This window comes from Varanus komodoensis, unplaced genomic scaffold, assembly GCF_004798865.1.
Source record: "Varanus komodoensis strain SLA01 unplaced genomic scaffold, ASM479886v1 scaffold1, whole genome shotgun sequence".
In the NCBI taxonomy this organism is placed as follows: domain Eukaryota; kingdom Metazoa; phylum Chordata; class Lepidosauria; order Squamata; family Varanidae; genus Varanus; species Varanus komodoensis.
In genome coordinates this window covers 115,881,128-115,903,777 of record NW_025335268.1, presented here as the reverse complement: position 1 = coordinate 115,903,777, position 22,650 = coordinate 115,881,128, and the positions used below count along the sequence as shown (strand labels likewise).

Here is a 22,650-nt window from a genome sequence, read left to right as displayed (position 1 = left end):
CCATGGGACTGGGACTCAGAGGATCTGGGTTCTAGTCCCCGCTCAGCCATGGAGCCAACTGGGTGACTTTGGGCCAGCCACAGACTCTCAGCCCAACCTACCTCACAGGGCTGTGGTTGTGGGGATAAGATGGAGAAGAAGAATGATGTAAGCTGCCTTGAGCTCTTTGTAGGAAAAAGGCAGGATATAAATTGAAATTGAAAATTGAAAAATAAGGAAGAAGGAGATTCAGTGACTGATGTGAGGGAACAGGCACAAATGCCAAAAGATTATTTTGCCTCTGTTTTCTCTCTAAAGCAGGACGGGGGAGATCTACATGGGAGACCAGATGAAGCCAGGGATTTTAGGGGCACAGATTGGAGTCACCCTCATAGAAGTCAAGAAGTTCCTTAGGGTACTGGATGTTACAAAGGCGCCAGGCCCTGACAGGTTACATCCGAGAGTACTTCGGGAGTTGGCGGGGGTACTCTCATGCCTGTTGGCTTCCATTTTTGAGGCCTTGTGGAGAATGGGTAAGGTTCCTGAGGACTAGAGGGTGGCATCAGTGGTCCCAATTTTCAAAAAGGGTAGTAAAGGGGACATGGGGAATTACAGACTGGTTAGTTTTAGGAAAGACAACGGAAAGATTGTGAGAGATCTAGTAACCCTAGATAGGGAAGGGAGGTTCTGCAAGATGAACCTTGAAGGGAGGTTCTGCAAGATGAACCAGGTTCTGCAAGATGAACCTGCAAGATGAACATAGAATGACAAGATTTTGAGGTGGCTAGACAGAGGGGATGCCATGGATGTAGTTTACCAGGATATCAGCAAGGTCTTTGACAAAGTGCCGCATGATATCCTAGTTGAGAAACTGAAGAGTTTTGGGAGAGGCTGATACACTGTCTGGTGGATTAGGGCATGGTTGATGGACTGAAAGCAGAGGGTTACTATCAGTGGGGAATCATCAGGATGACGGCCAGTGATGAGTGGGGTTCCCCAGGGCTCTGTCCTGGGACTGATCATGTTCAATCCTTTCATCAATGACCTGGAAGAGGGGGTGACCAGTCTGCTGATCAAATTCACAGACAAGGAGCAGGTACTCCAGATCCAGAAGAATCTGGACAGACTATGGAAGTGGGCAGGGGATAACAGGATGCCATTCAATGCAGATAAGTGGAAGGTCTTGCACTTGGGGGATAGGAATGGGTGTCATAAGTACAGGAGACAAGTGGCTGGAGAGCAGCACTTGTGAAAGGGACCTCGGGGTACTGGTTGACTGTAGGCTAAACATGAGTCAGCAGTATGATGCGGTGGTCAAGAATGCCACCCTTGGATGAATAGCCAGAAGTGTGGCTTCTAGATCAAGAGAGGTGTTACTGCCACTCTATACGACTCTGGTGTGCCCACAACTGGAGCATTATGTTCAGTTTTGGGCTCCACATTACAGGAAGGATATTGCCAGGTTTGAATCGGTGCAGCGTAGGGCCACAAGGACTGTGGCCAGATTGCAGGGAAAGTTGTATGAGGTGAGACTGAGGGAGCTGCGTCTTTTTCAGCCTGGAGAAGAGGAGACTCGGAGGGGATCTGTTGCCAACATATAGGTATGTGAGGGGGTGCCACACGGGGTGGATAGAGACCTGTTTTCCCCTGCAGAGGAGGGCAGGATCCATTCCAATGGAGAAATGCTCAGGGAACCAAGGTTCAATTTTGATGCCAGGAAGTACTTCCTAGTGGTTATGACCCCAAGGGTATGGAATGGGCTTCCATGCGAAGTGATTGAAGCCCCATTGGAGAGGGTGTACAAGGATAGGCTGGACATGCACATGGTGGGAATGTCATGAGCAGAGCTGGCTGGAGCCAGGGGTCAGACTAGATGGCCTGGGAGGTCCCTTCTGACTCGCTCTGTTTCTATGTTTCTGTAATCAAAAATAAAAGTTCTCAGGTGGACACCCTGAAGGACCATGCCCATTACTGAGCACATGCTTGGTATTCTGGTGACATCACGGCAGTGCTTAGCAGGGGAGACTAATCCAATTTCTTCTACTCTACACATTTCACTGAACAGCACAGAAAAGAAATTACCTCCTCCCCATGAACTATTCATGTAATCATTATTTATGCCAGAAAAAATAGCCAGTTATCATCATACATAAAAGCTCTGTACTCACCAAGCCTGAAACAGAAATGGCTAGTACTGGTTGCTGAGTCTAAAAAGAAGTTCTAAAGTGGAATGGTAGAGACTTTAATTCAAAATCAAATGAACAAGCCTGGCTCGCTGGAATTCTCTGATTAAACACTTTCTGATCTCTATATTGTCCCTCTTTCAATTGTAGGGCCTAAAAGAACAAAGCGTATTTCAATGTGATGCTGTCAGAACTAACAGTATAACTACAATGTGGTTCACCAAGTTTTATTCTTTAAAGTGTCTACTGATGCTTTCTTTTCCCCCTTCAGCACCACCCTTGTTATTCCCTTTAACTATTTTGAGGATGGAATGTGGCACACAAAGCGAGCAGAATGTCTCTGATCAGAGCTTAGCATTTGCAATTTGGGCATGGTCTTGCTGCTGGGGTACTGCCAAGCATCAGAGGCCTAGGGCAACAGCTTGTTGTCTGGCTGAGTATAGCTGGTGGGATAAACCAGGTGACAGCGCTGCATGAGGCAGAGACAGGAGGGAGTCAATGAAATGATATTTCATCGAACTGGAGATTGAGCTAACTGGCTTACAAGGCCCCATCCAAGCCTAAGAAGTTATGGTCCCCTGAAGTTATTAAAAAGCAAAGGATGTTGAAGATCAGACCTTCTTGGGCTGGCAAAACAGAGTAAACTGTTGGACAGCCTGTAGCTAACAGTTGCCAAAATGAAGTAACTGGTCCTTGTACCACCCACTCTGTGATGATTGGCTATTATCCTGTACCTTGGTGTTCTGCTTTGCCGCTTGAGCATGCACTGCATCATGATGACCTTATTTTGGCATTAACCCTACCTTAGCAGCTCCAGGTATTGCAGGAATATGCTACCAGGCTGCCCACTTCACATGGATGCCAGGCTAAATATCATTCTTGAACAGCACTTGCTAATGACAGAAGGAGAAAATAACTCCTCTAAGAATGATCACATAATTTTTAATAAAAGAAAGTACCACAAGGCCTATCAAGGGAAGCATATTTGGCAGGATATTAAACTGGATGCAGCTTTACAACATGCAGAGATCCCTAATGCCAGATGAGAGGTGATTCTTTCTGTTCCCTTCTTCCCCCAGCAATCAGCTCTGGAGCACTGGGAGACAATCTGGAACAGAGTAGTGGCAGCACAGATAGATTCCTGCAGGAGGAAAAAGGGATTGCAGTAAATGGTCTATTCACTGTTCCTCCAGTGAGGAGCTTCTGCTGAAGCTGTATATCCTGTAAATGGACAGGGTGCTTCCTTTGATGTGGCAGATATTCAGGTAAATACACCTGTTTCTCACATGCAGAGAAATGCATGCAGCTTCTTACTTACCTGGGCACTACAGAGACTTGTTTATCAGGAAGAGCAGCAATTCAAACAAGGAGGAAGAGGGGGAAAAACATGCCTCCTTAGAAACAACAGCTGCTGGTCTTTAACTGTCTAAACAGTGGTCTCAACAGACATTTTCAGATATAATTCCACAAAATTAATGAAGAACCAGTGAACGGCTATCACGATTCAGATGTGTCCCACATCGGATGCTTAGGCACTACCACCCTGCACTGCTTCAGGTTTCAGAAGAAACTAATTGGCTATACTTTCCATGCAATGCATCTCAGATATTTTGAAGGAAGAACTATCTATATGTGTACACACACACACACACACACACACACACACACACACACACACAAACTTTATCAACATAAACAGGCTGCAACCAGAAACCCCCAACCTTGCCTTGTTGAAGCCAGCATGCAGAGAATCCTCAGAATGGGAGGAAATGGGGTATTCCAGTGGATGGGGAAGGAAGTAGAGGAGAATGGAGAAGTAGGGTACAAGTTATCCTGCTCTCTGAAGTGCCCTTGCTAGATAGGCTAAACCCACTCTGCATTGGAAGATTGGATACCTCCAAGTTTGGAGACTTCCTGTCACCAGGGGTGCAACTGATAAGATTATATCCTTAGTCCAGTATCCGGTTTCCAACAGTCTGAGAGGCTCGCAAACAGGAAATGAAGTTGGAAGTCATTCCCAGCTATGTGTTTTTCAGGAGTTGTTTATCTTCATGGCTAATCACTACTTGAAAGAGCTATTTCCATGAATTAATGACAATTAATGTAGTGCGTTGCTGAGAATTCACAAGTTCATTATTCCTAACGTGAAGAAATCCATTCTTTTGTCCTAAATCTATTGTCAATTAATACATCAGGTTGGTTCCACCGTTCTGCACCATCACCGACTGTCTGTATATACTTTTTCGTATGTGTTGGACAACTGTTCATAGCATATCCGTAGGTGACTGTATAACAAACATTGCTTTGGATCGAACGGGAAGGAATTATTATTACTTGACAAAGTCCGTCTTAAAGATTATTAGGAAACGGCTGAAAATAAATTGGCTGCAGGTGGGTGGCTAAGGGGAGATTCGAAGCGGAGAATCCCCAGTACGGACCCTCTAAGTCCCACATCCGCGGCTCGCTCCACGTTAGCTCCTCCCCGCAGTTTTGTAGTGGCTGGGAGCGCAGAGCTGATCGATATAGCCCCGCCCCTCGCTCGGCGCGCGATCGAGCGGGTCTCAGTCGAGGGGCGGGGCGAAAGGCCAGAAAACCTCCGCGCGGGAAACACAAGGAAAGAAATTCGCACAGGCAGCGCCTGCTCGGCTTCCTCTGTCTTGCTGCTTGTCCGTGGCCTCCGCAAGCTCGCGCACCCCTCCGTTTGCCGCCCGGCCTTTCCTTAACCGCCGCCGCGTCCTCCGCAGGGGATCCGCCTTCCCAGCCGCGTTTAGGTGGCTTCTCCAGGTCTTATTGCCCTGCTCGCTCTCATCCTTCGCGTTCACAATTCTTGAGCCAGCCCTGCTGCTTTCGCTTTAGAGGGTCCAGCTTCCTCCACCGCCTTCCTCTAATTCAGTCCCCGATAGTTTTAAGCCTCATCTCTCCTGGTGCAAGAGTCTTGCCGTCCTGTTCGTCTGAAAACCCTGGAATGTCTGTTCTCCGTAGTCTTCGCGGTTACCAGTATCTCTCAACCTCTGCGTAGATGGAAAATAGTTCCCCTGGGAGGAAATGGTAAGCAAGATGGGAATGGAAGAGATTCCTATGACCGTTGCACTGTCTGTGTGATGATGATGTTGCCATTTATTCTGTTACTTTTACAGATAATTACTCCATGGTATTACTTAACATAGAACTAAGTATTATAGTAACTTAAATGCACCCTGCAAAATGTTTCAGAAATGCAGTATATCCATGCTTCATTGCAAATGCAAGTTTTATATATGGTTCCTTGTAAGCATGCACTTATTGCTTTCTTTTTTCTGGCCGTGTCTTGCAGAGAAGAAGCCTGGCTCCTAGCCAGCTGGCCAAGAGGAAGCCTGAAACTCATGGCTCTGAGGATGATGAGGACTGGTTTCCTAAAGCTGTAAGCATCCTGTAAATGCTGCATCTTGTTTGGCTGGTATTTCATCTGGGAGGATTTTTTCTATCTGTGGATAATGTCATTATATTAAGTCGTTATGCTAGACTTAGTTGTATCTGGCTGGAGGTGGAAGTCTTCTGTTGCTTTTCTGTTCTTGTTCAAGAGCAACATGAAATTTCTTGTCCAGCTTCCTGATGGTATGTGCTCTAAGCCTTCCATGACACTATAGTTGATCTCCATTTTACTGTTTTCATGCTAGCTTAATTTTACTTGAAAGTAAGTCTTGGTGAGTTTAAGGGGCTTACTTCCACATAGGTTTGCAACTCTGGTCTCTGCCTGCATTTATTGGAAACTGACAAATTATTTAACTTTCAAATCCCCTACTTCCTTCAGGGGAGCTCCAGGTGGCATTTGTAAGCTTCCTGGCTGAGCAGGATTTGAGGTGAGTTCTCAGTCCATCACTCTATTTACTACTTCTGAAGACTGGAGTTGGCTGGTGATCACTATCCTTCTGCTCCCCATTGCTTGATGTTAAAGGACTGGAGGCAGCTATGTTATCCACTGGAATAAGTTTGCTTTGATTCTCTCAGACTTAAATATGATCTTCAAAGCTAACTTGGAGAAGTTTGATGCTTCTGTGTCCATATATGTCTGGATCCTCCAAATACTCATGTGGTATGTCTTATCTGTTCTAGACTCTGAAGAGGCAGAAACATGGCAGCAAAGTTGAAAATAGAGAGTGTTATTTGTCGCCTTTCCGAAAACCTTTGGCTCCATTAATCAATCAGTCTCATTTTCTTGATGGCTGCAGACATGCAAGTGATCTCTTTGTTTTCATCAAACTTATTCTGGTTGTGGGGCAGCACATATTATACTAGTGAGAAAAGGTGTGCATCATAGATGAGCTTATATACCCCCTTTTTTTCTGGACCTGAAGTGGTAGGACAAAAAGGCTATAAACCTTTTTAAATCAACTTTAATCTCAAATAGTATGAATTATTTATCTAACCTTTTTAGAATATAAAAGAAGAGGATGATAAGACATCCAGTTGTTAATGGACTCTTGATATATGAATAAAAGATCTGGGCTTATCAGTTTCTAAATATTTGAATAAGCTAAATATTGCAGGCACGCTGAAGGCCTAGGTTCAAGACTCCATGCATGTTTCTAAATATGCATATATATGTATATATATGCAAAATAGCTAATATTATTAGCTAGTTAAATCTAAATGTTTGCTTCACATTAATGCCTTTGAGACTGCTGCAATATTCTTTCAAGCTTATGTTTTAATTAGACTAAATGTTTATAATCTTAAACTTACATTTTTTTTATTCTTTAAATCTCAGGAGGCCTTTATCCGCAGCATTTTGTCAAAACCTTTCAAAGTGCCCATTCCAAACTATACAGGTAAATCTGGGATGCTCTCTTTCCACCATTAAGCCTGTGTGTGTGTGTGTGTGTGAGAGAGAGAGAGAGAGAGAGAGAGAGAGGGAACAAATGAGCACAGAATATTTTTTTCTTATATGAAAAAAATGCATTAATGAATGATTCGTAATCATTTAACTGCTGTCTGCACACATGCCTGGCAATAAGCTGCTTTAATCCAGTGAGGCTTACTTCCAAGTATACATGCACGAGTGAGTACTCTGCAAGTTGCATAGCCTTACTGAATGGCAAGTTTTAATAGGACATTTGGGTATATTAGGCTTCTTTTGTATTATACAACTTAAGTATTATAGCAGTTATGCTTACATAATGCACCTGCAATTAATGGGCAGAAGGCATACCCAAAAAATGCTTGGTTTGCTTGTGTCTGTAGAATCATAGACTGAGCTGATGGGATTATATATTGAATCCTTAGTTTAAACAAGTTTTTACTGTAGTTATAGCTTCAAGTATTGGCCTTTCTGTGCTTTATAAATAATGGCTCCTGGAGCAATCTGACTCCTTAGCAGTTATAAAACCGTTGTTCAGGACACTTGAGGAGTCTCCCATCTTAGTAGCAGGGATAAATTCTTGTAGTTCAGGGGCTTTTTATTGGAGAAAGGGGTGACAACTGCATAGTAAGCACTAGGGATAAGAACTTGCTTAGCTCTAGCAACTTTCTTGCTATGGGTGTAGTTGGGGGAATATGTAAATAGAAGAGCTGAGCCTGAGTTTTGTGAATTCCCGCTACACTGTGAGTGTAGGAGGTTTGGAGTTTTGTGCCATAATCTGCATGTATGGTTAAAGATGCCTTGGCTCTCCTTTTCCAATGCAATTTTACCCAACTAGTGTGTAGTTAGTGCTAATTCCATTTGGGGGAAAGGTGGGTTGCTCTCTCTAATACATTTGTACTTGCAAATAAGCTAGAAACTGCCCCTTGTACAGAAAAGTTCTTGTCTTGGGGTGGACATAATATTTCTAACCAAAGTGAAGAGCAGGAGGGAACACAGTTCCCGATCCACACAGTCAGCTGTGCCTGTGTTGTCCACTGTGCAAAATAATCAGAGTGGCTGCTAGCTCCGGCACTGATACTGGCTTCCTCTGATTTTTCAGCTAAAAGAACAATCCTTTTTGTGGGTTATTGTGGAAAGCGTTCTTTGTCTCATAGTGTTGCCTTTCTTCTCATTGCCTCATGATGTTGTCAGTAATGATGTGCCAGACTTAAATGTGATATCCTATCATATTACTGTTTTTAGATTGCACTTATGCCCTGCCTTTTCCCTCATGTAAGGCAGCTTGCATGGCTCCATTTTATCCTCAAAACAAAAGCCCTGTGAAGTAGGTTAGGCTGAGAGTGAGTGACTGGCCCAGACTCACCAAGACAATTTTGTGGCACAGTGGGGAGTAGAACCAAGATCTTCCAGGTCCCCAGTCCAAAAGTTATCACCTCACCAAGATCTGATCTGTACCTTTATACCCTTCACAAAGTACTGTTGCTGTGCACCAGCTTGCTGTTGAATCTCAAAAGCCTTGCTTTTGCTGAAGAGGAAACCATAAAGATTGCTCTCACTGTGTGACCTTTCAGGTTCCCTGGGCTTAAGGGCACTAGGTGTCAAACGAGCAGGGGTTCGGCATGCTCTCCACGACCCTTTTGAAGAAGGAGCTTTGGTGCTGTATGAACCTCCGCCTCTGAGTGCTCATGAGCAGTTGAAAATAGACAAGTGAGTTGTTCTGGTTCAGCCCCGATACCTTCCTCTTGGTTTTTAGCTCGATTCTCATTTCTGCTTTTATGTGATTCTGGATTGAGCCTTAGATCTCAAGCTGGCATAAACTGGTATTTTATACAGAGCCGCTATGCTTACCTATCTCCAAGAATGCAGGCTCAAGGGTGGGACACACATTTATGATATTTCTGGGCCAGGTTTTGTTCCACACAAGGTTGTTGAAGCTGGCAAAGATAATAGTGGTCTCTGTGTGGGTGCTTCTTACCAATATTTCTTTATCACTGAAGACTGTTTTCTGAATGCTGTTAGTGTAATGTTAGAGTTAGTGTATGATGTAGCCAGAGCATTTTTGAATTGTGTGGTTGCTTTGAATCAGATCAGTGCCCAGTGACTTTGAATCACAGTATAAGAGCCCCTGTCTTGTGAAACTGAGTGGCTCATTAATGCTAGTAGTCCTTCTGTCCCTTGGAAATATTTTTCATGGCATCACTTTGATCTTTACACTAGTTCAGATCCATTCTCTGTTTGCCTCCTGAAGGGACAAAATACCTGTACATGTTGTGGTGGATCCTGTGCTCAGTCGTATTTTACGACCCCACCAGAGAGAGGTGAGTGCTCTGAGAAACCAAATGCAGTAGCAACAGGTGTGGCTGAGAAATCCCTGGGAGAAAAATGGGATCTGAGGACTCTGCTACCTCAAACTGCGCAGGCAAGTCTACAACAATCCGTAGAGACGAGGTAAGCACACTCTGGTGAGTGTGTTTTTCTGCCTTCTCAAGTGGTAGGGATGGGTAGCTACCATCTCATAGCTGAGAATGGTATCTTCTCGCTCCCTCTAAGCTTAGGAGGAAGGCTGTGTGTGAGGGTCCTTGCAGCTGCATGGCAAGGCACATGGAGCATCTCTGCCATGCAGTATCAGACCACTAAGTTCCCTTCTGCTTTTCTGCTTTGTAGCAGAAAGTGAAGTGGGAATGACCTGTGTGTTGGCTGCAACTGTGGTGAAGTGCTGATATTGACCATGCAGCAATAGCCGGTTTAGCTCAGCTCACATTTTCTGCAGGAAACGGTGGCATGGAGACTTCTCTTGATGCTACTGTAAGCACAGTGTTTGCCTTGGTTACCCGATATTGTAAATCCCAGCATAGGAAGTATGTCTAACCTGCAGCAAATGGCACTACTGGCTAATACTGGAACTTGCATTTATGCATTTTTCTGAGCTTTTTGTACTTCCAATTTTCATTGCCTTGTGTTATTACTTTTTGGGGTTATTATTCACTGGTATTGGTCATGGCAAGATCTTCTATGCTTCATCTGACTAACACAATATGATTTATATTCTTCAAGTGTGCTTTGATTAAAGATAAATACTTTCAACTAGGGGGTGAAATTCCTGTGGGAGTGCGTGACAAGCCGTCGGATCCCTGGAAGTCATGGCTGCATCATGGCAGATGAGATGGGTCTGGGAAAAACCTTGCAATGTATCACTCTGATGTGGACACTCTTGCGCCAAAGCCCAGATTGCAAGCCTGAAATTGACAAGGCGATTGTGGTCTCGCCTTCCAGCCTTGTGAAAAACTGGTATAATGAAGTGGAGAAATGGCTTGGAGGAAGGATTCAACCTCTGGCTATTGATGGAGGCTCCAAAGAGGACATAGACAATAAGCTAGGTATGAAAGCTATACAGTATGTACTGGGTTTTCTTTTTCTTTTTTGTTTTGTTGGAAAACATGAACACTACATTTGTTGAACAGCTGAATAGCTTCAAACAGAATTAAGGCATCAGTCACTCTCTTAGCAGACTACAGTTGAATTATTGTAAGTTATGTAGAATGCGCTCCCCAGAGAGGTCCGCCTGGCGCCGTCGTTATTTGTTTTTCGGCGCCAGGCTAAGACCTTTTTATTTAAGCAACATTTTAAATGCTAAATACAATTGAATTTTATCTGGCCAGGGCGGCTTATTTTATAATGTGAGTTTTAATTAAGATTATTTTATATGGATTTTAACTTGTTTTATCTATGTTGTAAGCCGCCCCGAGGCTTCGGCGAATGGGGCGGCATAAAAATGTTTTAATAAATAAATAAATAAATAAATAAATAAATAAATAAATAATTTGATTTATGGTTGTTATGGTTCTGAATAAAGGAGGGAACAACAAAGATGGCAAAAAGCTATGGGCTAGTTCCAGCCATTGTCATGCTTACAGTAATGTAAACCTATTAAAATGAATGCAGCTAAATAGACAGGAATAACTTTAGTCCTATTGATGTCAGTGGGTTTTCTTTAAATATGACTGAGTCTGAAACAAAGGTTGAGTGAAGAGACAAATGTGGAGAAGCTAGGAAGTTGGGGTAGATTGTTGGGATTGGATGGTCCGGACCCTCAGTTTAACCTTGGATTGAGGTGGATAGTGGATCGTGATGCTTCGATGTATAAAGCACTATGTAGCAGTTCAAGAAGTAGCATGCAGCAAAATAGCCAAGGCAGATAATATGGTGGCGGGTGGCACGGTTTTCCCTTATGTAGCCACCGTCTTCCATGGACTAACTTTCAATGTTGGTTGCACAGTTTTACAATACTGAAGAGCCTTTAATGTTTTCACCTGTCTCTTTGCTGGCTTTCAAAAGCATGTCATTCCCCTTTTCATCTTTGCCATTTTTATTTTTCCTTGTAGCTGGATTTATGAATCAGAGAGGACTAAGAGTCCCTTCTCCCATCCTGATAATTTCCTATGAAACATTTCGCCTTCATGCTGAAATTCTCCGGAAAGGGAGTGTTGGACTAGTCATATGTGATGAGGTATGTGGATGGAAACTGATGATTTCATTAACTAACTTTGATCAAGCCTAGAACTGAACTTTGATGTTCCTAAATTTCAGTACTGAATCTGCCCAACAAACTATTTATGTAGTACCATTTCCTTGTAGATCTTGCTTCTTTATAGAGTTGGAGGAAAGCAGCTGAGATCGAAGGTTTGTTGGATTTGCAACAAGCCACACTCCACATTTCTTAACATTTTACAATCCATTGTAGCCATCAGCTCTTACTTTCTCTATTACAAGTTACTCTGTTTCCATAAACAACATATATTTCAAAGTGAGCATCTTTGACAGTTGAAGGCATCAGCAGTGTTCATTCAGAACCGATAGACACTGGAGCACAAAAGATGCTGCTGTCATGGAAGGAATTCTTTCCTTCAGTATTAGACCATGAGGAAGAATGGAAATTGTTCTTCTCTGGAAAGTTCAAGCAGGAGTACAGCAAAAAAGATGCTAAGTCCAGGCATAGCCTTGCCACTTCTGCAACAGGCAGTTGAGAAAGAAGATGGGACATGAGGGAGGACTTGGCAAGTAATGCCAAGTGCTTCCTTAGTCAATGTGTACATACAGGAAACATGTAAACACAGAGGAAAAGGAGGCTGTCATTTAAAAAATGGCTTATTGCCTGTTTAATGATTATGTCTGCTTTTCAAATCCTTGCTCCTCATGTGAGTGGGGTGTGTTGAACAGTTGGCTCTGATTTTTAAGCAGGTTACAGTCAGTCAAATAAATAGCCAAGTAAATAAGTGATTTCTGTAAATAAGACAGAAAACAGTTGCACATATTTTGACAAAACAGTTGTATGTTTAGACCAGGACAACATAAGAAAAAACAAAATCCAAACACCACAATGTAGTTCTCTCAGGCCAGCTGAAGGCTTTTTCAGGAGCTGATGAGAAGCTCCCAGGCTTTTCTTCTGTCTTCTCTCAGAGCACACGGGCCTCAAGTAGCCCTGGGAATGTTGGGATCTAAAAAGGGGTTCCTTGTTCTTGTACTTTAAGGATCAAAGAGGTCCTGTGGTTCCAGAAATAAATGAAATAGTCAGTGCATTGGGCTATGTTCAATACATCTGGTATTACATTCTTGAAATTCATATTCTCTATTCCAGTATTTTATAAAGGGGTACCAATATTCCTGAATGTTCTTTAATAAAAAAACTTTGTATATCAGAATCCTTTAACACTTCCCTTTCTCCATTCACTCCTTCACTGGCAGTGCCTGTTTCTTCCAGCCACTAGCATATATGCAGCTATTAACAGATTTCCTGTCACTTGTCAATGTTTAGCTTTAATTGCATCTTTAAGCTTATAAGATAGGTGTACTACCTTGACCCTGTCTAAATATGCATCAAGTTATTTTTTTCTGCCTGAGCACCATAATTTTTCTTTACAATTTATTTTCAGGGTCACAGATTGAAGAACTCAGACAACCAGACATACCAGGCTCTCGACAGCTTGAACACACCGCGACGGGTGCTCATCTCAGGAACCCCCATTCAGAATGACCTCCTTGAATATTTCAGTCTAGTGCATTTTGTCAATTCAGGCATCCTAGGTAGTGACTCTGTAGCAGCATAGTAATCTAAAAGCCTGCTTTCATACCTGTGGTTGATTTAACCCATGGTTTGTTGCCATAGCTGATGTTTGTCTGGCAGACAATGGAAGAAACTCTGATTTGCTTTCTTTATTCCTCAGCAGTAGATTTTTCTCATCCTTTGCTCACTCCCCACCTGTATCCCAACCTTTAAGGATCCCTGCTGTTCTGGCTGGATGTGAGAAAGCATTGTTGTGAGCTGCCAGCATGTATCAGATTGATACTGCATACTCAGTTACCTACGTCTTTGTGGTATTGCCTTGTTCCATATTTAATGGCCGGCTGTTTTATTGGAAGACTTGAGCTAATGAAATCGTCACTACAGTTGGCGTTCCAGAAAATGAACAACAATCACTAGAGAAGTTCTTGTTTCCTTTGCTAGCAGAGCAGTAGTCTTTCCTGTTTGTCGTATATGACATCACAATTCCGAGCCAGGAATTTGTGCCATATCTTGCTAACTCAGACTTATGTGAGGGAGGTTCTTTGTGTAACCGCTTTTGTACAGATGAATATCTTGTTAAAAGGATATGGTAAGGACAAGGAGGCATGGTGCTTCTGGGACAGTGGATGCTGCATTCCAAATCTCCCATAACTTCTTTTGCACAGGGACAGCTCAGGAGTTCAAAAAACACTTTGAAATGCCCATTCTGAAGGGCAGAGATGCAGATGCAAGTGAGGCGCAAAGGCACAAAGGAGAGGAAAGACTTAAAGAGCTCATCAGCATTGTCAACAGGTAAATTTCAGAATAGCTTTTCATGCTAAGAATAATTTATTGCTCTTGTACCTTCTGAGGCCTTCCTCTCATTGGGTTGAACCTAGTTCCTTGGCATTAGAAGTCACTCATTATTCAGTTCATCCTGAGAGCTTCCAACAGGTCTCCAGAAGTGGAAACAACCCATTTTGAAGGAACCACTGATTTATCTGTGGGTCATGTATGTGTTTAGATCCCCTAAACTCATTTCCCCCTGTAATCTTGGTATTACCTGCTGCTGTTTTGCTTTCTTTGCTGTCTCATTTGAAAACTTTGATCAGTTCCACAGGAGTTGGTTTGCTTTAGTAGATGTTGACCTGTTGGCAGATCTCAGCCTAGAATAGCTTTTGTTTTCCTGCTTTGTAACAAAGAAGCATCCTGTTAACTTGCAGTGCTGATCAAGGACTTTAGGTTTATAATATGAATCTATTTCATATCAAGTAGAAACAGTGCCGAAAGCTCATCATGAGCACCAGCCATCTTGTTATTGGTATTCATTTTGATTTTTTCTAGGTGTCTCATAAGGAGGACTTCAGATATTCTCTCCAAATATTTGCCAGTCAAAATTGAACAGGTGGTGTGCTGCAGGTACCGGATGAAAGTGCAACCTTTTCACTTAATGAGCAAGTGCAAGGAGTTCACAACGGAATTTATTTGGAATCTACTTCAAAGCAAAAACCATTAGAAACTGTCTGTACTGTATTCTACTGTGTGTTACACTATCATAGCAAAATATTCTTTCTGGGTTTGAGTAAGGATCAATTAACCTTTCATCTTAAATTCCACTGAATTATTTATCAGGATAATAAAGAGACATAATTGACAAATATTCATATGTAAGCACTAGCTACATATAGTCATTATCCTCTCAATGTAAAGAAATTAATTGAGCTATTATGCAAAGTCAAGAAAACTGATTCCTTTACCCACCAGCACTTTCTGCCTGTTTAAAATCTGTACAACCCATTGACTGCACATAGGTTAGATGACTACGATGATGAGGATGCAAGATGAATGGACCTCTAGTCCAAGTATTCCTCAGTAGCATCCCCTCATGCCTCTGCTTGTATTTTAACTTTATTTTGTTACTGTCTGCAAGCAGCAGTGTTGATGTTGTATCATGCTATGTTCACACCATGGTATTTCAGAGCATTTGGACTTAGGTTATTGGTAGCCACTTGGAGTAGCAGGGAGACAAGACAGGTTATCTTCCTGGGACAGCAGTTTGGAGCTAGGCATTCCACCCAATTTAAGCACGCTAACCTACTTCATTTGTTGGGTTGTAAAACTAATGTACTAAGTTTCAAGCAACAACTGAGAACAGGTGAAGGGATGTGTAAATAACGTAGGGTTTGCCTCTGCAGCCTGGTAGAAAACAGTGGTTGTCAGAAACACTATATTTTGGGTTAGCCATAGATGCTACATCTAACTGGATGTAGTTAGATAAAAGATGTGATGAAACATCTATATTAGCTTGGATTCAAGTTTAATCATGTTTATAGTAACACCATTGGAGTCAATGGGTCTTAATTTAGACATAGCTAAAGTGTCAGATTTTTTTTCCAGTGGGTCTGCTCTAAGAATGGACACAAGCCATTGTAAAAATACCATATTCCAAATATGAAATAATAAAATAGTATCACTTGATGTGTTAATCTGTTTCCTCAGTTTCTTAGATTGTCCAAAGTTATACTGCAAGTCAGTTTCTGATAAGCTGAACATGCTATTTCAGTAAAATATCAAAATGAAAATTTATTTATTTTTTATTTATTTAGAAAATTTCTACGCCGCCCCATTCGCCAAAGCCTCGGGGCGGCTCACAAAACAAAATTAACTCTGAACATATTTAATCTCTGTCTAGAAATTTGGATTTTTAGCTGTCACCTTAGAAATGCAGCTTTGAGACTGTCCTTACCATTGGGAATAGGAGTATTTCTTTTGGCATAATTTGAGATTAGTGTTTGCATTAAAAACAATTTCAGCCAGCAGACTGAGGGATAGATTTCCTTACAGCTAGAGCATTCCACCAAAGTAAATTGTGAGCTAAGCTCCTCTTGTATCCCAAAATTATATGTGCTACAAGAATAAAAAATAGCTTATACTCTTTGGAAAGCTTGAATCATTGTGGGCTGTGTTTGTTTTTGGGCCTAAACCATTTTTGTTCAGACATGGTAATGGGATATGACTGTAATATTTACAATTGTAAAATGGTAGTGATCTCAACATGATCAGTGTCTCATTTCACTTCAGGCTGACTCCCCTTCAGTCTGAACTATACAAACACTTCTTGAAGCAAGCCAAACCAGCTGAAGATTTGAAAGAGGGAAAGATGAGTGTTTCATCTCTCTCCTCAATCACGTCTCTGAAGAAGCTGTGTAACCGTGAGTAGTTCTGTATTTATATCATGCCTTAGCCCAAGTATCCAAAATGTGTTGCAAGATGCTAGGAATAAGATGACTATCCTCGAAGCATCTAAATCTGAAGTACAACAGGACGTGCTTTTACACATAGAACACTGGGCATTCAGATACATTTGGTAAGGGTATACTTCAAAGTAGTGACTAAATATGATAGCTATTAAAAATAACTCATGCTTTAGTTATATATTCTTATTTAAAGGAGAAAACTTTTTGGGTAAACCAGGACTTGTATTCTATACCACTGATCCCAGGACACAGATTTTTTTTTTTTTTTTTTTGCACAGAGGGACCAGAAAAATAATTCATCATTGATAAAAGAGTGGCAGTAATCATGCAAAGAGATCTTTTCAGACCTTGGCATTTCAACATAGCATGGCCTGAATGGAGGGAGACACCACTAGTGTACCCAGAGATATAGTGGGGGAGGCCAGTATGTATGGCCTGGTCAAAGTCCCTACTTTGAGCTCACACATAGTCAAGCAAATGCCTGAACAAGGCTTATCATTGTTAGAAATGTTACTCTAAATAAAAGTTAGTTATTGTTGCACAAAGTCTGTTGCATAGAGTCATCATTGCCAGATGTTAGACCCTACATGTTTAATACAGCAAAGAATTGTTTATAAGATGGTTCAGAGGATAGTTGGATGCTCCAACTACGCAAGTTTGGTGAAAATCTGCTCTTGAAAAGAGATGTTTCATCACGTGAAGGTTAGTCCTTCCACCTGACTAAGTAAGACATTTGCCAACTCAGTTCCACGCAATGCTGTTGCACTTTAATCCAGACCCAGCGCTGATCTACGAGAAGTGTACGGAAGAAGAAGAAGGGTTTGCGGGTGCTCTGCAGTTGTTTCCTTCTGGCTACAGTATTAAGTCTCTAGAACCTCAACTCTCAGGTAAACATTGCTGCAAAATCTATATATTGACATTCTGTGATTGTTTTCTCAACACGATTATGTGAACATTGATTTTTTTCCCTCCTTCCAGGAAAGATGCTGATTTTGGATTATATTCTGGCAGTTACTAGGAGCACCACTAATGATAAAGTAGTCCTTGTGTCTAATTACACCCAGACACTGGACCTCTTTGAGAAGCTTTGCAGAACTAGGAGGTATAATGACTGATTGTAAATTCATCTTAGAACACATCTTGCTTAGATGGTAGGGGGTGAATCACAGCTATGTAAAGGGCATATTAATACAAGCTCCAAATTCATCATGTTTTGTGCCAGGTACTTGTATGTCCGTCTGGATGGCACTATGTCTATCAAAAAGAGAGCAAAGATGGTGGAACGCTTCAACAGCCCCTCTGTAAGTGAAGTTTCTTGGCTCATGTTCTGTGAAGTTTACAATTTAATTGCAGGGTCATCTTCGATGACAAGCCCCTTCAGCCTCATGCAGTTTAATCCCAGTTAAGCCAAACATTCTGTGCATATACTTGAAGGAGAGATGTTGGCCACAAAACATCATGTTAATAGGAAGAATGTTTTAAAAAGGCTTTTCCATTGCTCTTGGATAATACCTGAAAGTTCCAACACAGCCATGTGATTTGATGGTGTAATTGAGACCAGCAGGAGGAGAATGAATTGTGCTGCTCTGAGCCCATTTTTAAAAGAGTAGGATAGAATGAATGAATGATTCTCTAATTAGTAATGAGAGACAGTGTAGTATAGTGTTAAGAGTGTGGGACTGGGACTCAGGTGATCTGGGTTCCAGTTCCTGCTCACCTATCAAGCCAACTGGGTAACTTTGGGCCAATCATAGACTCTCAGCCCAACCTACCTCACAGGGTGGTGGTTAAGGAGATAAGACAGAGAGCAGGAGTAGGGGGAGAATGATATAAGCTGCTCTGAGTTCTTTAAAAGAATAAGACAAGATATAAATATATTATGTAATATTCTGTTATATTGTATTTGTAATATTTTGCGAGTAATATTTTGTTCTACCACTGGCAATTGGTTTCTCCTCATAGAAATTGTAACATTCAATTAAATTGGTTTTGCATCTTATTGTTTGCCACTTAGAGTCCCGTTGGGTTATTCAGCAGTCTATAAATTTAAAAATCAATCAAATAAAATAATGTACTTTTCTCTCCACACTCCCTTAAAATGTTAAGGATCTAAATTGGGTGGGCAATTTGTAAGCCAAAACACCTGAAGGGCCGCAGCTTCCTACAGCCCTGGCCAACATAGCCAGTGGTGAGGGATGATGGGAGTTGTGTGTCTCCAAATTTTTAGGCCTACAAGTTCCCCATCCCAATATAAAAGCTATTCTTTACATGGTACATAGGGGTCAAGAAAAGCAAGTACAATTAAGAACCAACAGAAAAGAAAGGAAGTGATAGGAAGGATGCTGCATTTCGTTTCCCCTCTTGTTCTGTATCCTCACAACCAAGATGTTTCTGCTTAATTTTCACATGTATTAAGATGCTTCAGTCTAATTATTGCCTCTCATGTACCATTGGTAGTATCTGTAATTGGAGCTTACGCAACTAAATGATATAAGGCCACTTCTGTTACATATTGTCATTATCTCCCCTACAAAGTAGAGAGAACCCAATGGCTTTAGATGGTGGGGAAGGACTGGAACATCAACCAACCTACAGCCTTTATGAAATTTCTGTGTTACTTTCATCTTGTAAGCAAGAGAAATTAAGGCAGTTCACTTTGAAAACTGTTTTTTGTGATAATGCTACATTTGACATTGGTAACATTTGGTACTGTTACCTATGCCAGGCACTTTCATGTATGTTGGTCTGGTCCTGCAGAGCCCTGAATTCATTTTCATGCTGAGCAGCAAAGCTGGTGGCTGCGGCTTAAATCTGATTGGAGCAAACAGACTTGTGATGTTTGATCCAGACTGGAATCCAGCCAATGATGAACAGGCTATGGCCCGTGTGTGGCGAGATGGGCAGAAGAAGACTTGCTATATCTATCGATTGCTTTCGGTAAGAATGGAGCTGGATCCCGTAACTCTGCTTCTGTTTGCATCTCAGAAGGTCAACGGGAATGCCTGAGCCTGCTGCGGGGAGGAAACAAATGTGCAGCAGTTGCCTGGCTGTGACTTTCTTGAAGCTGCTGATGTGCACTGGACCCTGAGTTCATTTATTGTGTTACAGAAGTGGACATACAGAGCTATGGAATTGGCTACATAAATGCATACTCAAAGGAGATAACCCAGAAGAATTGCATTAGAGCCATTTGATCTTTGCAAAATATGTCTTGTTTGATGGCAGATTGAGTTTTGGGAGGCTTATTGAGTAGGTCAAGTTTTTGCTGCTGTTGTCTGAGAAAGGGAAACAATTTAACCTTTGCTTTTGCATTTGGATATGAAGCATGACCTATTTTGGGCTCCTGTTTTTTTCAGCCAGGTTTCTTTCCAGGTCTCTCTCTGCCTACCTGCTCTATGTCAAATGCTCAAAGTAGGTAAAGCTACACATCTGTTCATTATGCAAATGCAAACAGCCTAAAATTATTTTAGCAGTCCAACTTTGGTTAACAAATGACACAAAATTCAAAGGATAAGCATAGCCTATCTTCTACAAGATATTAAAGGATTGGGCAGATTTCAGAACCCCCTGCCCCCCTTATAAAGTGACCAGGGCTATATGGAGATATTGTTCAGAGGAGAAATTCTAATGTAGGGAGGATGCTGCAGAATGGTTAACACCATCTTTCCCCCAGGAACAAAAGTCTCAGCTAGAGCTAATGGGAGGGTGGAAATTTCAGGTTCTGATCTGGTTTGTACAACACCAGGTGTGTTGGCCTTGTTTTTAATGATATCCAAGTTCTGCATGGTTTCCTCTGCACAATTTATCATGTGCAAGCACTCTGAGAACCCATAGTGCATGGTTGGATGCTTCATTGTGGCATGCTTTAATTGTGGCTTGTCATGACATGCAAACCCAGTACATGGATTGTCCAAAAGGGTTATGTTAAAAAAAGCAATTTTAAGCTAAATATGTGCAGATTTCTCCAAAGGTGAAAAATAGACTACTTGGCTGATGAACACATTTGTGATTAGTAACAAAATAGTGGTTGTTGAGAATGTGCCGCAGAGCTTGGGAGTAGGGGAGAGAACTAGCCCCAGAGGACCTAACTGGATCTTGGGAGTAAGGTGAGTTTGAACCACCACTGCACTGTAGCTTATTTTTCAGGTGGCTAATTGTGACGTGCACACCAGCCCAGTGACGTTTTTAAGGACCCACAGACCTTACAGAATCACAGCACCCACTCTTCTTTTGTCTCCTTGTAGACAGGGACAATTGAAGAAAAGATCTTCCAGAGGCAGACCCACAAGAAGGCTCTCAGTAGCTGTGTAGTAGATGAGGAGCAGGATGTCGAAAGACACTTCTCTCTTGGGGAACTGAAAGAACTTTTCACATTCAATGAGACCACCCTGAGTGATACCCATGACAAGTAAGTCTTGGAAGGGCCTAGGTTAATGATCAGTTGCTTTTTATATGTATAGGGATTTGAGGAAATAGCTGAAGGATATGTGGGGACTTGCAAAAACAAATATGGTGAGAGATCAAGATCATAGCAATCAACACTGCCCATGCTTGTTGCTTGCACATTGAACTTAACATTAAAATAGGGACCTATGCAAGTGTGCAGGGCCTGCCTTATATCCATATGCTTTGAGTCCTGTAATGTACAGGTCAGATGGCTTGGACTGAATGTGTTGAACTTTGCATGTGTAGGTCCCTATATAAACATTTCCAATCCAAGACAATTAGCATCAGGGATTATCGAGCTGGTGTGGTATTCCCCCAACACCCAGATAGATTGAATATCTCCAGAAGATGCTAACATACACTGAGGCCCCATTGAGAGACATTTGACCTCTGAAGGTTTTGGCTTCACACCTTTATTTGGGGAAGATGAAAAGTAATATATATATATTATGGATCACAAGGTTGCTCTGTGTTTCAGGAAACACTTTTAATTCTGCTCGCTGGAACAAGGCCATATTTTCCACTAACTGAATGTACCTACAGTGATGTCATAAATGTATTTCCTTTGTTTCAGTTTGGGAAATAGAGCATATTTCTAATTTCTATTGCTTTTAGCTCTTAGGAGTCTTGCAGTTTCCTAGCTTCTGGTTTTTGTCAGCATTCTGCGATTTTTGTTACAGGATCAAGTGCCGTCGCTGTGTGAATGGCCATCAAGTCAGGCCGCCTCCAGAGGGGTCTGACTGTACTTCTGACCTATCCCAGTGGAACCACTGTGCTGAAAAACGTGGCCTCCAAGATGCTGTCCTCAAAGCTGCCTGGGATGCTGCTGTTACATTCACCTTCCATCATCATTCTCATGAGGAGCAACGGGGAATAGCATGATCTTTGGTTTGGACTATTTGAATTTCAGTCTGTTCCTTCAGAAAAACAGTTATTCAAGCATCTACACCTGTTACCCTAATTGGCAATATTAGGGTAGCTCTTTTCAATGCCATGTTGTATGAGAAGATGGTCTTTTCTGCAGGATGTACTCCTGACAAACTTTGCAAAAACTCTGGGTCAGTCATCTGGTCACAGAATGATTTGGGCCATACAACATGGAACTTGGGTAAAGCAGGTTTTTACAAATCCTCCTTTTTTCCTTTAAAAGGAAGTTTAGACTTTTACCTTCCAGCTGCTGGGAAAAGAATTAAAAGGTAATTAGTTTCTCCTTAGTGCTAAAAAGCACTGGTATCATGAAAGTAAGCTTCTGGTATCATGAAAGATGAGCAGGCGAGAAGACTTGAAGTAAGTTCACAACGCTGCTTTAAGAGCAAACTGGAGAAGAAGCATGAAAAGATATTGCTATCCCATGTAACCACTCTGGCAATCCTGTTGGTTCTAACTTAGTTTGTTAGTGAGGGTTAAAGCTATTTCACTAGATTTTAATCTGTGAGGAGATAATCTTTAGATCAAAATCATATTGGATAACCCCAAATTGAAGCCTTTCTTATAAATTTGCTTTCTTGTACAATAAAGCCACAGTTAAACTGTTTAGAACCAGATTATTGCCTTGAGTAGGGGATGGATATAGGAAACAAAGTAATGTACTTATTTGAAATATGACTGTATTTATTTCTAAGATGAGGCAACGATAAAAACAGGTGAATGTGTTTTTGCTCTAACATGTGTTGGGATGCTTTTTAGAATGGAAAGAGTTTTGTTTTCCAAAAGGAGGAACACATCTGGCTGTTTCAGCTATTGTATCTTCAAAGCTTTAACGTAGGAAGGCAAAATTATATTTATGAAATCTGCTTTGTGTGGGAATGCTACAATACCTGAGGAAATGGATTTGTTCTCACTGCTAATGTTAGAATTGGTTTTCTGGCATATATTTGTTAGTTTGGAAAGGTAAAAACTGTTGCT

General features: G+C 41.6%; 1 protein-coding gene and 1 long non-coding RNA gene across 2 annotated transcripts; one reads left to right on the top strand and one right to left on the bottom strand.

The window, feature by feature from the left end:
* Positions 1-3,088: 3,088 nt before the first annotated feature.
* Positions 3,089-4,564, bottom strand: LOC123033860. The gene is made up of 2 exons (XR_006416656.1): positions 4,058-4,564; positions 3,089-3,303 (listed from the first exon to the last, which is right to left on the bottom strand). It is a non-coding gene; the product is annotated as an uncharacterized LOC123033860 (long non-coding RNA).
* A 746-nt stretch (positions 4,565-5,310) lies between these two features.
* On the top strand, positions 5,311-21,919 carry RAD54L (RAD54 like). Its single transcript, XM_044431638.1, has 18 exons — positions 5,311-5,343; positions 5,476-5,562; positions 6,255-6,374; positions 6,910-6,970; positions 8,574-8,709; positions 9,251-9,320; positions 10,091-10,379; positions 11,385-11,509; positions 12,933-13,083; positions 13,729-13,855; positions 14,387-14,461; positions 16,124-16,254; positions 17,076-17,186; positions 17,278-17,401; positions 17,522-17,600; positions 19,057-19,236; positions 20,544-20,707; positions 21,426-21,919. Exons 1-18 carry the CDS (start codon positions 5,311-5,313, stop codon positions 21,625-21,627), a joined length of 2,265 nt encoding a protein of 754 aa, XP_044287573.1. The 3' UTR covers positions 21,628-21,919.
* Positions 21,920-22,650: the final 731 nt, after the last annotated feature.